Here is a 15,536-nt window from a genome sequence, read left to right on the forward strand (position 1 = left end):
TAACCCCTTTGAGCTTCCTAGTTGCGATGGTCCTACGACTAAGTCTTTTTGCTAGGACATTTGCCGTGACAACTCCATGACAGATGCAATACCAGTTTGACAGGCCAAGTTAGATTTGAGCAACGATCACAGAGGACCACAATGGCAACAGTTTAGTGGTCAACCCGGAAAGTAGCTAGGATCAAGGGAGAAAAGGTAGCACGCCCTTTTTCCTGTGTATATGATAATAAATATAAGGAGGTGGTTTGCCCTGGATCACAAGGATCAGAATAGTCTTTGGCCTTAACCCTCTCCTAGTGTAGATACTAACTCGGTTTGAAAACGTCTAGTTGGTGGGTGAAAAGTAGCTGACAAAATAATCATGCAGCAGCACCAGCAGCTACTCTCTATCCCCTCTAGAGAGATCAAAAGATGTTCAATCAGGATATCCTTCTCTGTGACCAACATCTGTTCCATCTACTAGAAAGCGCATGACACATCAGGACATTCTAAACATGCAGCAGGATTACTTGCAGGCTTGCCTGGCACAGGACATTGTTTTTCTCTTGGTGGACCATGTGTAATCGCCCATTAGCGACTGCGTGCCAGAGAAGCCTCATGCTTATACAGACCGGTTCTGCTGATCTATAATAGCCTGCGAATCGTAAAGCACCACTGGTACTAGACCGACCTCTGAATTCCTGCTGGCTTTGTGTCACGGGCTCCAAAGCTCGTGATGGCCAATCAAAACATCACCAACAATTACCAAACGACAAAGCAGGCCCAACAACTCATAGATGCCAGGATCAGATCAGATCAGAGCAGGCATAACAACCTAAGATATTCCTTCAGTTGCCATCTTAGAAAACGCAATCCGGACGGTTGATACTTGAAAAGCAATAAATAATCAAGGAAAGGGATCGAGAATTGAACTGTACAGCACCGGAATGAGACCCGAAAGAAAAGAAAAAAGGTGTTTCGATCCACAATAGCCATTTATGTCAGTATCTTATGATCTATCCAAATATTTAATACAGCAATGAAAATGACTACATGAGGTGGTATCAAACTGTTCCAAGGGCCAGGGCAAAAAAGATCTATGTCAAACATTACAACCTGATGTATATACTAGACAGAAACTCAGCAAAGAACTAAAATTTCCACCCCTGAGAAATAAAAGACAGCCAAAGCGCTGTACAAACTATTGGAAGCAGGAGGGAACCGAGACCGACCATATTGACTGCTGCAAGGCTAAGGGCTTTAGCATGGGAAATTGAAAAACCAAACATTTCCTACTTCAGGAAGGTTGATGATACAAAAAGGAAAGCGTAAGCAACACACGCCGTGCTCACTTCCAAGTTTCTTGGACCAGGCAATATAGGCGGAATTACTGATACCATCAAGAATGTGGCAAGAAACCAGGAAGCAAAGAAGGAGCCGAACCTGAAATAACAGAGCAGACTTAGCATCAGGAACTGATCATACCAATTCATTTCTCGAAACCAGACCCTACGTCCTTCTGTAAATCTCAAAAGAGCATCAATGATTCACTTAACTAGTTGTGACTAGCACCTGAACTCGATCTGCTCGGCTAGCAGCAGAAAAACGCGTTCTGAATTTTGGATGTCTACTCCTAGTCCATGGATTTCTAATATGCAAATGTGTTGTTCAGTCCTACTCCTAGTTCACATCTTATCTGCAAACATGTTTCTAGAGCAATGTAGTATTTGTAGCACATATGGTCAACAGCTAGCAAATGGCACCCAGTACTCAACCTTAAAACTCATAAAAAAAATTAGCAGACTATACCTACAGTGTTAATAATCACAAAGCACCAATAACAGAAAATGACAATCTAATAGAGACTACAAAACTCTACTTGACTAAAATAAAATGTGGAGCCCAACACTGTTGCATTCTGCTTGCTAATCTTTATTACTAGGCTAAATGATAAGCTTTAAAACAATCCAGCATTAATCAAATGACTCCTATAAACAAGTGCTGCATCGATCACACCGATCGATGTCTATCAAAGTAATGATCACATATAGCACCAAGAACAAAAAAAAGAACAACTAAGCAAATTTGTGAAACTCTATTTACTGGCACCACTATCAGGAGATAGATATTAGTCCTGGCGGTGAAGATAGCAATTAACTAATGGTGGCCACCATGAAGCTTTGAGATTTGGGTTATCTGGCTCCAGTATCATGTTAGGATTTGGAATGTGCACAAAATGTCTATATACTGATTCAGAGCATCATAGCTCAAAGCAAACACTAGTACTGTACATAACTAATCAACTACTGGGCGGTTATATCCTTAACAACCCAAAGGTAGAAACAAAACAATGGAAGGGGAAGAAAGTATACCCATAAAAGAATGATTTCCATCCACTTTTAAGCCGCTGATAAAGGAAATAGATATTTGCCGCACAAGAGATTAAGACCTGGAGAGTTGGACCTTCTTCAGTAGGGAAAACAAGGGTAAGGACTCCAAGCAAGACAAAAGTAATCGCTGTCTTCCAAATAAATTTGTTAGATGGCGTGTAAAATCTGCCCTGAACAGCCTTGACTGGACGTGACTGACTAAGTTCCCTAAATTTTTTCTTGAGATCCACTTTTGGGTTTTTTCTATCAAAGAAACTCTGCATGATGATTTTGTCATGCGCAGACTCAATTGCATCAACACTTGGCTTATGCTCTGCATACTTGCTTATGAGAAAGTTCCTGGCAGCTCGAATTTCTTCTTCAGATGCTTCCTTGCTGATTCCAAGTCGTTGATACGGATCCTTCACATGGATTCTAGGAAAAATGGCTGAAGAACAAAGCAGTTAAAAAGAATTCTAGAGGTTAATCATTAAAGAATTCTAGAGGTTAAGCAGTATAAAGGTGTACTAAAGCAGCGACAAGTAATATGGATCGGAAGTAGTTCAATCAACAGAATCAATATAAATATCAGCGCATGTGATTTTTCATACAATAAGCCTAGAAAAGAAAATGAGTTAATGACTGATATGGGTGATTTTAGCACTGCTGATCTCTCTTAACATGCATGTGATCATGTACATGTGTAACATGTCCCAAAGAGATACCCTGGCCAACAATGTCATTTGATGCCTACATGATACCATAATACCATCTAAGATGAATCATGCATGAAAAGCAAAGTGGTAATCTGAGATGCACACGAGTCAGTTGTTCCTTATTAGTTCTACTTCAGTATTACTATAATTGAATAGAATGAAAAATGACTAATAACATCTAAAGACACTATCATGTGATGTTTTTGTTGTCATATACATACACAGCTATATACTTACGAGTTGAAGAGTCCGCCATGTCACCAAAGGATGCAGATGCAAGTGGTGATATTCTGGAACATCGCTGTGTAATGGAGGGAGCATTATATTTTGTGTATCTGCATTGAAGGGCTGTAGTAAGGCTTCTTGTCACATTGTAAACTAGATTAATTCTTTGATGGTGAGGTCAGAAGAAGCATAAGTATTATACCTATCAACATTGATAAAAAGTTTTACATTTTCCTTACGCCCCCTGTTGAATCCCAATGAAGAGACAAGTCCCAGGGGTGCACTTGACGCCCTCGGAGTAAGTGGAGATCGAGTAGCCCTCAAGGGATTGCTTGCTAGACCATGTGCCAACATCTCAAGATATAGCTGAACAACCTGAACCAAGGATATTTCACCCTCCTAGGCAAAACAAATAACAGGACATACAAAATTAGTAAAGAAAACAGGAGAAGTACAATAACAATATGAGTCAACACTTTGATGCTTGCTCCGAAACAAATCAACGCCACGAGCAGTGATTTAAATGTCCAGTTATAGGTTTTTCGGACATAAACGCTACGTGATTGAGCTAAAATCCACGATCATAGCTGCAACCATTAAAGCCGCTATACTGATCGCTATAATTCTGCTATTTTTGTAGTCCCGATATATCCAATATGCTACATATGTCACTTCAGTTAAATTTGAATCATCTCTAGGGTTTCCTCTGTGATGTTCTTCGTAAGCATATTCTATACTTGAACTAAACTACTTTGTCTTGTAGACAATAAATTAGCATTAAGTAAACATGAAACCAACCCCAAATTAGCATTAAGTAAACACGAAATACTTTTGTTCTACAGAGGTTACAACCCAAAATTGATACTCGGTTGTTATACATTTTAAGCACCAGAATATGCAAACAGTGGATTAAATAGGCAGTAAAACATCAAGCAAGCAGCGGTAAACGAGCCATCAAGGCTAACGAATCAAGGATCCCAACAAACCTAAAAGATAAGAACACAAGCACACCGTCCCACTAGAATTTTCTGCATAAACAGTTCTGCAAGTTTGTGAAATCAACATAAAGAGACTAAGAAAGTACATCTCCACGGTTCGTGTGGCACACAAATCATTTACTCTCCTAGACAAAGCAGCTGACTGGACTTAAAGCAACAGCAATACCGCAGCTAACCTAAAGCATTGGACGCGCGATAACTGGACAGCGCAGCTGCCACACAGCAAACAGCAGGCCTGTCAACGAGCAGAACCCAAGCGAGCCGGGGTGGGGGCTTGGTGCGAGCCTCGGGACAGGCCAGATGGACTTGGCCAAGGTTGAGCTTGACAGAGCACCGTAGCAAATAGCAACACAATTTTTGGCAATGGAATTAAAGCAATGTGGATTCAACTATTAAAATTCTACAGTCAGGCCAATCTGCAGCGAAATCGGACCATAACATCCATTCAGTGAGGGAGGACGAGATCCTCGGTGGCGTCCCCGGCCTGGGTGAAGGAAATTGAGGCAATACAGGGGCAGGGGCAGTAGCGTCCCGCGGTCTTGCCTCGTAGGAAGGGACTGCGACAGCCAGGGCAACCGGCGGCCCAGTGGCGGACGCCCTCGTCGAAGACGTCAACAGGGTGGTGCCATGGAGGCAAACACGGGGGCGGCAAGAAGATAGGCGGCGGCGGCGGCGGCGGCGGAGACTTGAGAAACCGTCTTCCTCTGATTTCGTGCATCTAGGGCGTTTGATGACGGCATCGCACGGGAAACGCCGAAACAGTGGGGGGAGGGAGGGGAAGCGAGGCGAAGACCTTACCGACGAGGAGACCAGTGCGTCCGGCGGACTGAGAGCGGCGTCGGAGGAGGCCGCCTCCTTGGATAAGGTGGCGGAGCAGACGGTGAGGGTGGTGGGGGAACGCAGGGTACGGGGGCCGGGGTGGGAGAGATGGGATACTGCCGTGGCCGAACTTCGGCGGACCAGCGGGCCCGAAACGAAGGGGAAGACCACACTGGGCCTTCTCACACTTTTTTTCTTGCCAAACTGAAACGGGCGCGGCGATCTCTGTAATGGGCCAGGCCCAGCGCGCAGGAACATACGGTTTTATTTCGAAATCACTAATTAAGGAGTACTCGTTGCAAAGAGCACTCCACTTTTTCAGGTTGCGACAAGTGGCGCACATGCAGCGCGTGTGCGCCACTTGTCGCAACCTGGAAGTTTTCATTTTTTCGTAGATCCGTTTATTCAAAACGTTTTATCTCTTAAATCGTGCGTCCAAATCCGAATCGTTTTCACCGTTGGATTCCTCGCGTTGAGATCTTCAAAACTAAATCCCATGTTGATAGGTTTTGACGAACTTTTTTTTTCACGAAAAAACCGGATGAAAAAAACCGGGGCGAAAAAACCGGACCGAGAAGCATGGTTTTTTTCTCTTTACGAAAGAGGCACGTCCGTGCCTCTCGCGAAATCACAATCATGCCTCTCGTGCAAGCAAAACCGTAACTCTTATGGAAGGAAAAAAACAGAAAACACGTTTTTTTTTCGTTTCCAAGAGGCACGGCCGTGACTCTTGCGACAGCACAACCGTGCCTCTCGCGAAAGCAAAACCGTGACTCTCGTGAAAGAAAAAAAAACAGAAAACGCGTATTTTTTCCCTTTCCGAGAGGCACGGCCGTGACTTTCGCGAAAGCACAACCGTGCCTCTCGCGGAAGCAAAACCGTGACTCTCCCGAAAGGAAAAAAACAAAAAACGCGTTTTGTTTTTTCCTTTCCAAGAGGCACGGCCGTGACTCTCGCGAAAGTACAACGTGCCTCTTGCGGAAGCAAAACCGTGACTCTCGCGAAAGAAAAAAAATAGAAAACACGTTTTTTTTCGTTTCCGAAAGGCACGGCCGTAACTCTTGCTAAAGCACAACCGTGCCTCTCGCGGAAGAAAACCCGTGACTTTCGCGAAAGGAAAAAAAAACGCGTTTTTTCGTGGAAAAAAAATTCGAATATTTTTTTGATCGAAAAGCTAAGAAAGAACGGGGGAAAACCAAAACGTCGAAAAAATCCAGAAAAAAACCGTTTAAAAAGCCAAAAACGCGTGCGGAAAAATAAAATAAAAAACAAAATCCGAAGGGAGCGTCCAGAGCGTGACACGTGGTAAATGGCTGGGAGCGCGCCAAGTAACGCTGATCGTTGCGAGGCTCCCAAACGAGCACTGGTTAACTAGTTGCTCTCGTTTTATTTTCTTCACGTGCAGATGCTCATTCACATTATTATAGTCTAAAATGCTAAAAAAAATCACGTTAGCCTAAAAAAAATGATGCTCATTCACGTACAGGTGCTCAACTTTTTTAAAAACACAGTATACTTGCAGTTGCTTACACGCACATACACTCAACCCTATAAATGCATGCAAGCATGCCCTACCCCTATTCTTATGAATACCTTCAAAATACTGAGTCGACACAATATTTTGAAATTAACAAAGTCTTCATAGAAGCCTTCATAGTCAGTGGGAATGTTTTCTCCCACTGAACCCACATCGCCGAAAAGCATAAAATAAATCCAAGAAAATACAACCACCAGTGCAAGTTTAGGACTTAAACCCTGATGAGTTAGTTCCACCATAAGGAACCTAACTATCTAAACTACGCTCAGTTTGCACGTATCATCTGAGAGAAAATATCCCTCACATACATGGGTTTTATTCACGTGCGGGTTTTCTCGGGGTTTCCCTTTTAAAACCAGTTTTTTAAATTAAAAAAATTGATTTTTTTCATGAATTTATTTGAAAATCCGGATTCAAAAAATATTCATGAATTTTAAAAAATGAATTGGAAAAACATGCCGCAAGTTTGAAAAAATGTTTACAAATTCAAAAAATGTCCATGAATTAGAAAAAAACAAAAATTCAGATTGTCCATGAATTAAAAAACAAATGATTTTATGGTAAAAAGTGAACAATTTTTTATATTCACGAAAAAAATTAAATCCCACACAAAAAGATGAAACTGTGAACATTTTTTTGGCTTTTTTTAATATTCCTTGAAATTTTAAAAAAAATGTAAATTGTAAATAATTTTGAATTTTGATTACTTTGTGGAAAATATGAATAATTTTTTAAATTTCTGAACAGATTTTGAAATTAACATATTTTTGAAAAAGAATCAAACATTTTTCTAAAAGCCGAGACATTTTTTAAAAGCACACAAGCATTTTTTGTGAAACATGGACAATTTTTTAAATTTTGATTTTTTTTTGGAAGACATTGAACATTATTAAAAGTTGTGAGACGAATTAAAAATCAAGAAACCTATAAAGAAACAACGAAAAAGAAAAGAGAAACAGCCCAGAAGCTTCCCAAAACCTGTAGGGAAGCTTCTAGAACCTTCCCGAAACAGTTTCCAACAAAAACGTTGGTAGAGATTAAATGGGTCGGCCTGGTTTAAGCACGCGTAGGTGGTCAAACGCTTAACGCTCGTGACGGACGATACAGAACATTTGTGAACTAAAACCCTCCTTGATTCATAGCAGGTGGACCACAAAGCCCAATGGAATACAACATGGAAGAAAACTATGGCATATAGACAAAGAAGAATACATTCCCCATAAAAAAGATAAAGAAGATTACATTCTCAAATTGAAAAAGCATTTGAAAATAACGTTTTTGAGCATCGATTTTGTTTCTTTTTGCCACATTTTCCACGACTGTCATACGTTGATCAAATTTTGCAAGCTATCAAAACATTTGTCAAAGTTTCACACACAAAAATTTAGAATTTGTTTTAATTTTCTTTTGATTTTATCGTCCAGCCGAGCTCATGTGAGCTCGGGATGAGAACAGTTGTGTCCTATTCTACATCTCTTAATGGAGGTAGACACATTTGGTTATCAAGGCCTAGACCCTACTTGTATCTCGACAAAATAAATGAGCAATAAAATTGTATCCTTCTTTAAAAAAGGGACACCAGGCTCCAACTGGACTAGACACTCGCGTCTTGTTGAATCAAACAAGCTGCCACGCGCCCTAGAGTCAATCCCGTCGTAGACCAAGGTGAGAGTCACTCTAGGCGAACCAGCATCCTCGCCCGCCACAGAAAAAACATCATGGGCGGTTGCCTCCTTGAAATTTGTTAAGAAGATCAGAGAAAGAAGCGCATTGGACATCGACAGAGGGCCACGAGAAAATGACTCCACTAGAAGTCAAAGCTACGGCTCCGCCGGATCCAAAGATTGTACAACGGGCGTCAGTGATGGAGATTGAAGATGGAACATGACGAACTCTCAACATGAGCTTTGAATAGAGCAGGTTTGCATCTCGTACACGAGAAAGGAAGGAAAAACATCACAAGAGAGAGAACAAGGTGGCACCAGAAGAAGAACATGAGCATATGTGCCTCCCTCAAACCCATCCGCTTAGACAATCGAGGGGAAAGCATTGAAGAACTGGTGAAAGAACGTCGGAGAAGGAGACTTTGGGGATCCAAAACCAATGAAGACCATGCAATGGCATTCAAGAAGCGGAAACTTGGCATTGTGACTGCTGCGTCCCCCGCCCCATCACTGCCACTGTCATCGCCAACTGCTATCCCAATTCTCGTGGACATGGGCCGCGCTTGCGCGGTACCCGAAGAGGATTTGGCCCGCCTGGAATCTACTCATGATGCAAGAGCTCGCCGTGGTGGCGAGCAGGTGGTCTGATCTCCTCAATGATGTCAATTTTGGCTGCTTTTGATGGGGATGCTGCTTATGTCCTCTGTGGTGCCCTCCTTCTCTGTCGTCATCTTGTTCTAGCTGTTCTTGGTGGTTACCCTGTTACCAACGACTAGTATCTCTGCTAAATGTTTTACCTTTATTTCCTGGAATGTCCGTGGCTTAGGCGATGATGACAAGTGTGTCGCTGCCAAGGTTGTGTTGTCTACTGCTACGATTTCTATTGTCTGTATTCAGGAATCAAAACTGCAATGTGTCCCAGTCTGTAAAGCTCATGGTTTCCTCCCTGGTCATGTTGCTCAATCCCTGGTGTTCCAACCTAGTACCGGGGCTTCTTGCGGTCTGATCACTGCATGGGACGATCGGGCGCTAGAGCTCGTGTCTTTTTCTCAGCTCCCCGGGCTCCTCATGACTCGTTTGCATTGTCGGGCCACTGGGCTTCGCCTTGCTATTTCCAATGCCTATGGCCTGTGCACTAGCCCGGATAGAGCTATCTTCCTAGCCAATATTGTTGCCACAACTGGTGAAGTCCTTGAGCCGTGCTCTGTCATGGGGGATTTTAACCTCATACGCCAGCCCCATGAAAAATCCAACGGGAAATTTTGTGTTGCGGGCACTAAGAGCTTCAACGATTGCATCGACGAGGCAGCCCTGCTGGAACTGCCTTTTCTTAACCGGTTGTTCACCTGGAGCAATTGTTAGAGAGAGCCCGTGCTCGTTAAGTTGGACTACTCGTCAATAACGGTTGGTCTGATGCCTTCCATGACTCAGCTGTCACCTCCATTGCCTCCAGGGCCGATCATAGTTACTAGTTCTTGTGTAGTCGATTTTTTCCATTCTACTTCACTAAACATCTCCATATAAGATCCAATTACTTACAGAGAAATGTAAGAGACATTAGTTATGACAAAGCACTAGGTCCACAGTTGGGACTTTGTGTATGTTCTCGAAAGGCGTTTGTCGAGTGCTCATTAAGAAAGTTTCTGTACAATTTTCTAAACGATCTCCTTAAGAAAAGTTCGCCAAAAGTTTCCTATGAAAGAATTGTCCGAAGCATCTGGTCGTCACAAAAGTTTTGACTACTTGTGGAGCCAAAACGGACCCCGTATGAGTCAGATATCCATGTTCCAGTTAACACTGCACGAATCTGATTCCGAACGACAGTTACAAACTAGTTCTTGTGTAGTTGCATTCGATTTTTTCCATTCTACTTCACTAAACATTTCCATATGAGATCCAATTACTTCTAGGGAAAGGCAAGAGACCTTAGTTATGATGATGCACTAGGTCCAGAGCTGGGACTTTGTGTATGTTCTCGAAAGACGTTTGTTGAGTGCTCGTTAAGAAAGTTTCTATACAAGTTTTTGAACGAACTCCTTAAGAAAAGTTCTCCAAAATTTTCCTATGAAAGAATCATTTGAAGCATCTACTCGTCACAAATGTTTTGACTACTTGTGGAGCCAAAATGGACTCTGTATGAGTCAGATATCCATGTTTCAGTTAACACTGCGTCAAACTGATTCCGAACGACAGTTACAAACTAGTTCTTGTGTAGTTGCATTTGATTTTTTCCATTCTACTTCACTAAACATCTCCATACGAGACCCAATTACTTCTAGGAAAATGCAAGACACCTTAGTTATGATGATGCACTAGGTCCACAGCTGGTTCTTTGTGTATGTTCTCGAAAGGCGTTTGTCAAGTGCTCACTAGGAAAGTTTCTGTACAATTTTATGATCGAACTCCTTAAGAAAAGTTCTCCAAAAGTTCCCTATGAAAGAATCCTTTGAAGCATCTGGTGGTCACAAATGTTTTGACTACTTGTGGAGCTAAGACGGACTCCATATGAGTTAGATATCCATGTTTTAGTTAACATTGCGCAAAATTGATTCCAAACGACAGTTATAGACTAGTTCTTGTGTAGTTGCATTCGATTTTTTCCATTATACTTCACTAAACATCTCCATATGAGATCCAATTACTTCCAGGAAAATGCAAGAGACCTTAGTTATGATGATGCACTAGGTCCACGGCTGAGACTTTGTGTATGTTCTCGAAAGGCGTTTGTCGAGTGCTCGTTAAGAAAGTTTTTTGTACAATTTTCTAAATGAACTCCTTAAGAAAAGTTCTTCAAAAGTACCATATGAAAGAATCCTTTGAAGCACCTGGACATCACAAACATTTTGACTACTTGTGGAGCCAAAACGGACTCTGTATGAGTCAGATATCCATGTTTCAGTTAACACTGCGCCAAACTGATTCCGAACGACAATTACAGGCTAGTTCTTGTGTAGTTGCATTAGATTTTTTCCATTCTACTTCACTAAACATCTCCATATGAGATCCAATTACTTACACGGAAATGCAAGAGACCTTAGTTATGATGATGCACTAGGTCCACAGTTGGAACTTTGTGTATGTTCTCGAAAGCCGTTTGTTGAGTGCTCGTTAAGAAAGTTTCTGTACAAGTTTCTGAACGAACTTCTTAAGAAAATTTCTCGAAAACTTTCCTATGAAAGAATCCATTGAAGCATCTGGTCGTCACAAACATTTTGACTATTTGTGGAGCCAAAACAAACTTTGTATGAGTCAGATATCCATGTTTCAGTTAACACTGCGTCAAACTGATTCTGAACGACAGTTACACTAGTTCTTGTGTAGTTGCATTCAATTTTTTTCATTCTACTTCACTAAACATCTCCATATGAGATCCAGTTACTTATAAGGAAACGCAAAAGACATTAGTTATGATGATGCACTAGGTCCACGGCTGGGACTTTGTGTATATTCTAGAAAGGCTTTTGTCGTGTGCTTATTAGAAAGTTTCTATACAAGTTTCTGAACGAACTTCTTAGATAAGGTGGCGGAGCAGACGGTGAGGGTGGTGGGAGAACGCAGGGTACAGGGGCCGGGGGGAGAGATGGATGGGATACTGTTGTGGCCGAATTTCGACGGACCAGCGGGCCCGAAACGAAGGGAAAGACCACACTGGGCCTTCTCACACTTTTTTTCTTGCCAAACTGAAACGGATGCGGCGATCTCTATAATGGGCCAGGCCCAGCGCCCAGGAACATACGGTTTTATTTTCTTCACGTGCAAATGCTCATTCACATTATTATAGCCTAAAATGCTCAAAAAATATCAAGTTAGCCTAAAAAAATGTTGCTCATTCACGTACAAGTGCTCAACTTTTTTTTAAACATAGTATACATGCAGTTGCTCACGCGCATATACACTCTACCCTAAAAATGCATGCAAGCACGTCCTACCCCTATGAGCACATCTAAAATGCTGAGCCGACACAACATCTTAAAATTAACGAAGTCTCCACAGAAACCTTCGTAGTCGACGGAAATGTCTCCTCCCACTAAACGCAAATCGCCAGAATGTATACAATAAATTTAGGGAAATACAACCACCAGTGCCAACTTTAGGACTTAAACCCTGATGATTAGTTCCACCACAGGGAACCTAACTATATGAGCTATGCTTAGTTCGCATGTATCGAGTGAGAGAAAAAAATCCCTCACGCACATGCGCTTTGTTCACGTGCGCTTTTTTGGGGGGTTTCCCTTTTAAGCCAAGTTTTCAAAATATACACAATTGACCTTTTTCATGAAGTTAGTAAAAAATACAAATTCAAAAAAGTTCATGAGCTCAATAAAATATTCATGAATTTAAGAAATAATGAATTGGAAAAACATGTCTTCCAGTTTGAAAAAATGTTTGCAAATTCAAAAAAAGTTCATGAATTAGAAAAAACACGAATTAAAATTGTTCATGAATTAAAAACAAATAATTTTATGGAAAAACAGAAAAAATTATGTATTACCAAAAAATAAATCTGACACAAAAAATTGAAAATGTGAACATTTTTGGAATTTTTTAATGTTCCTTGAAATTGTGAATAAAATATAAATTATAAACTATTTTGCAATTTGATTACTTTATGAAAAACATGAATAATTTTGGAAATATGAATATTTTTTGAATATATTTTGAAATTAACATATTTTAAAAATGAATCAAACATTTTTCTAAAAGTTGAGACATTTTTTAAAGCACACAAGCATTTTTTGTGAAACATGAACAATTTTTGAAAAATTGATTTTTTTGGAAGACATTGAACATTATTAGAAGTTGTGAGACAAATTAAAAATCGGGGAACCTATAAAGAAATAACGAAAACGAAAAGAAAAATGGCCCAGAAGCTTCCCAAAACCCGTAGGGAAGCTTCCGGAACCTTCCCCAAAAACAGTTTCCAACAAAAACGTTGGTAGAGATTAAATGGGTCGGCCAGGTTTAAGCGCGCGTAGGTGATCAGACGCTCAGCGCTCGCGACGGGCGATACACAACATTTGTGAACTGAAACCCTGCTTGATTCATAGCAAGTGGACCAGAAAGCCCAATGAAATACAACACGGAAGGAAACTAAGCACAAAGATAAAGAAGATTACATTCCGCTTAAAAAAAGATAAAGAAGATTATATTCTCGAATTGAAAAAGCATTTGAAAATAATGTTTTTGAGCATCGATTTTGTTTCTTTTTTTGCCACATTTTCCATGACTGTCATACGTTGATGAAATTTTGCAAGCTATCAAAACATTTGTCAAAGTTTCACACACAAAAATTTGGATTTTTTTTAATTTGTTTTCATTTTCTTTTGATTTTACCGTTTAGCCAAGCTCATGTGAGCTCGGGATGAGAATTGCGTCCTATTCTACATCTCTTAATGAAGGTAGACACATTTGGTTATCAAGGCCCAGAGCCTGCTTGTATCCCAACAAAATAATTGAGCAATAAAATTGTATCCTTCCTTAAAAAAAGGACACCCGGTGAGGGAGTCCTGGACTAAGGGGTCTTCGGACATCCGACCTGTTATCTATGGGCCGGACTGATGGGCTGTGAAGATATGAAGACCGAAGACTGTACCCGTGTCCGGATGAGACTCTCCTTGACGTGGAAGGAAAGCTTGGCGAACAACTATGAAGATTCCCTCTTATGTAACCGACTCTATGTAACCCTAGATCCCCCGGTGTCTATATAAACCGGAGGGTGTAGTCCGGAAAGGATATACTCAATACCTTAGTCATATAGGCTAGACTTCTAGGGCTTAGCCATTACGATCTCGTGGTAGATCTACTCTTGTAATACTCATATTCATCAATATCAATCAAGCAGGACGTAGGGTATTACCTCCATCAAGAGGGCCCGAACCTGGGTAAAACTTCGTGTCCCCTGTCTCCTGTTACCATCAACCTTAGACGCACAGTTCGGGACCCCCTACCCGAGATCCGCCAGTTTTGACACCGACATTGGTGCTTTCATTGAGAGTTCCACTATGCCGTTGTCGCAGAGGTTGATGGCTCGACTTATCATCAAGGAAAATATCACCTCAGGAGGAGCTCTGGCCTCGGGCCAAACTCTCTGGCTGGGCGGTTTTACCATGATCGCCCGCTCGGCCTCTGAGCCGACGAGGATGACCTCCCGAGTCATCGAAAAATGCATCTATGTTGATTCTGAATACACCAAACAGATGGATCCGACAGAGTTATCGTCTTTGAACGAACTCCCAGATCGCATCACCGCCTTGGGAGTCGCTACAGACTACGGTCGGATTGGGCTTAAACCCGACCAGAGATAGATTAATTCTCCACCGACCACCCACCAAATAGCGGTAGTCGAGGAGCAAGATAACCCTTCCTCTATACTGAGGACGAATTACGTTCGGATCCCCGACATCGAGAAGCCGTACACCTACCGGCAGAAAGACACGCCTCGTCCTCCGAACTTTGAGTCGGACGGCGGGCTTCAAAAATCAGAAGATACTCTGGAGCCTGGACTGTTCAGTCCGGAAAAACCTCAGACTACGGATCATCGATCGGGTCAGGGTTCAGATCCAATTCCACCCACCCACCCAGACATAAGCGCTCTCACAAGCATCCAACAGCAGCCCCAGGAAACGGTCCACCACTTTTGGGCCAGATTCCTCCTTGTCAAGGACAAGGTCAATGATTGCCGCGACGAGGATGCAATAGTAGCATTCCGCAACAATTGCACGAACGAAGGACTCCTCAACGCCATTAATCGCCGCCGCATACTACACTTCGTCGACTTGGCAACTATTCTACAGAAGTACAATGCAATGGAGAGCGCCTAGAGAGATCAGACAGTCTGGGGGCCATCGGTCCCAACCCAACCACTGGTCTAGGAAAAAAAGGGTGCACCCCTGTAACGCGCCCAGACCAATAGCCAAAAAATGCAAACCCATTGCGCGGCACGGAACCGTTCTGGAGGGATGGCTTGATGGCCCATGCAAAATACACACCACACCGGATACCATACCAACCCACAGCCTTAGAGCATGTTGGATACTCCGGCAGGTAGCCAAAAACGGCGAGGACATCCTCACCAAAGACACCCCAGAGCAACACCCTCCAAAAGACGACAAACCCAGAGTCCTGACAGTCTTTGAGACATTCACTTCAAACAATAGGCGCAAAAGAGCACTCCGCGAACTCGCCAAAGTCTGCCAGATCGCAACGATAAACCCTTGGAATGACACAAC

The 15,536-nt window shown here is 42.1% G+C and overlaps 1 protein-coding gene across 1 annotated transcript; it reads right to left on the reverse strand.

Annotated features, from left to right (window-relative positions):
- Window positions 1–939: 939 nt before the first annotated feature.
- Window positions 940–5,241, reverse strand: LOC125552247 (protein CHAPERONE-LIKE PROTEIN OF POR1, chloroplastic). Its single transcript, XM_048715738.1, has 5 exons — window positions 5,086–5,241; window positions 3,492–3,688; window positions 3,302–3,399; window positions 2,352–2,796; window positions 940–1,422 (listed from the first exon to the last, which is right to left on the reverse strand). Exons 2-5 carry the CDS (start codon window positions 3,641–3,643, stop codon window positions 1,272–1,274), a joined length of 846 nt encoding a protein of 281 aa, XP_048571695.1. The 5' UTR covers window positions 3,644–3,688; window positions 5,086–5,241; the 3' UTR covers window positions 940–1,271.
- Window positions 5,242–15,536: the final 10,295 nt, after the last annotated feature.

Source organism: Triticum urartu, chromosome 4 (genome assembly GCF_003073215.2).
Source record: "Triticum urartu cultivar G1812 chromosome 4, Tu2.1, whole genome shotgun sequence".
NCBI lineage: Eukaryota > Viridiplantae > Streptophyta > Magnoliopsida > Poales > Poaceae > Triticum > Triticum urartu.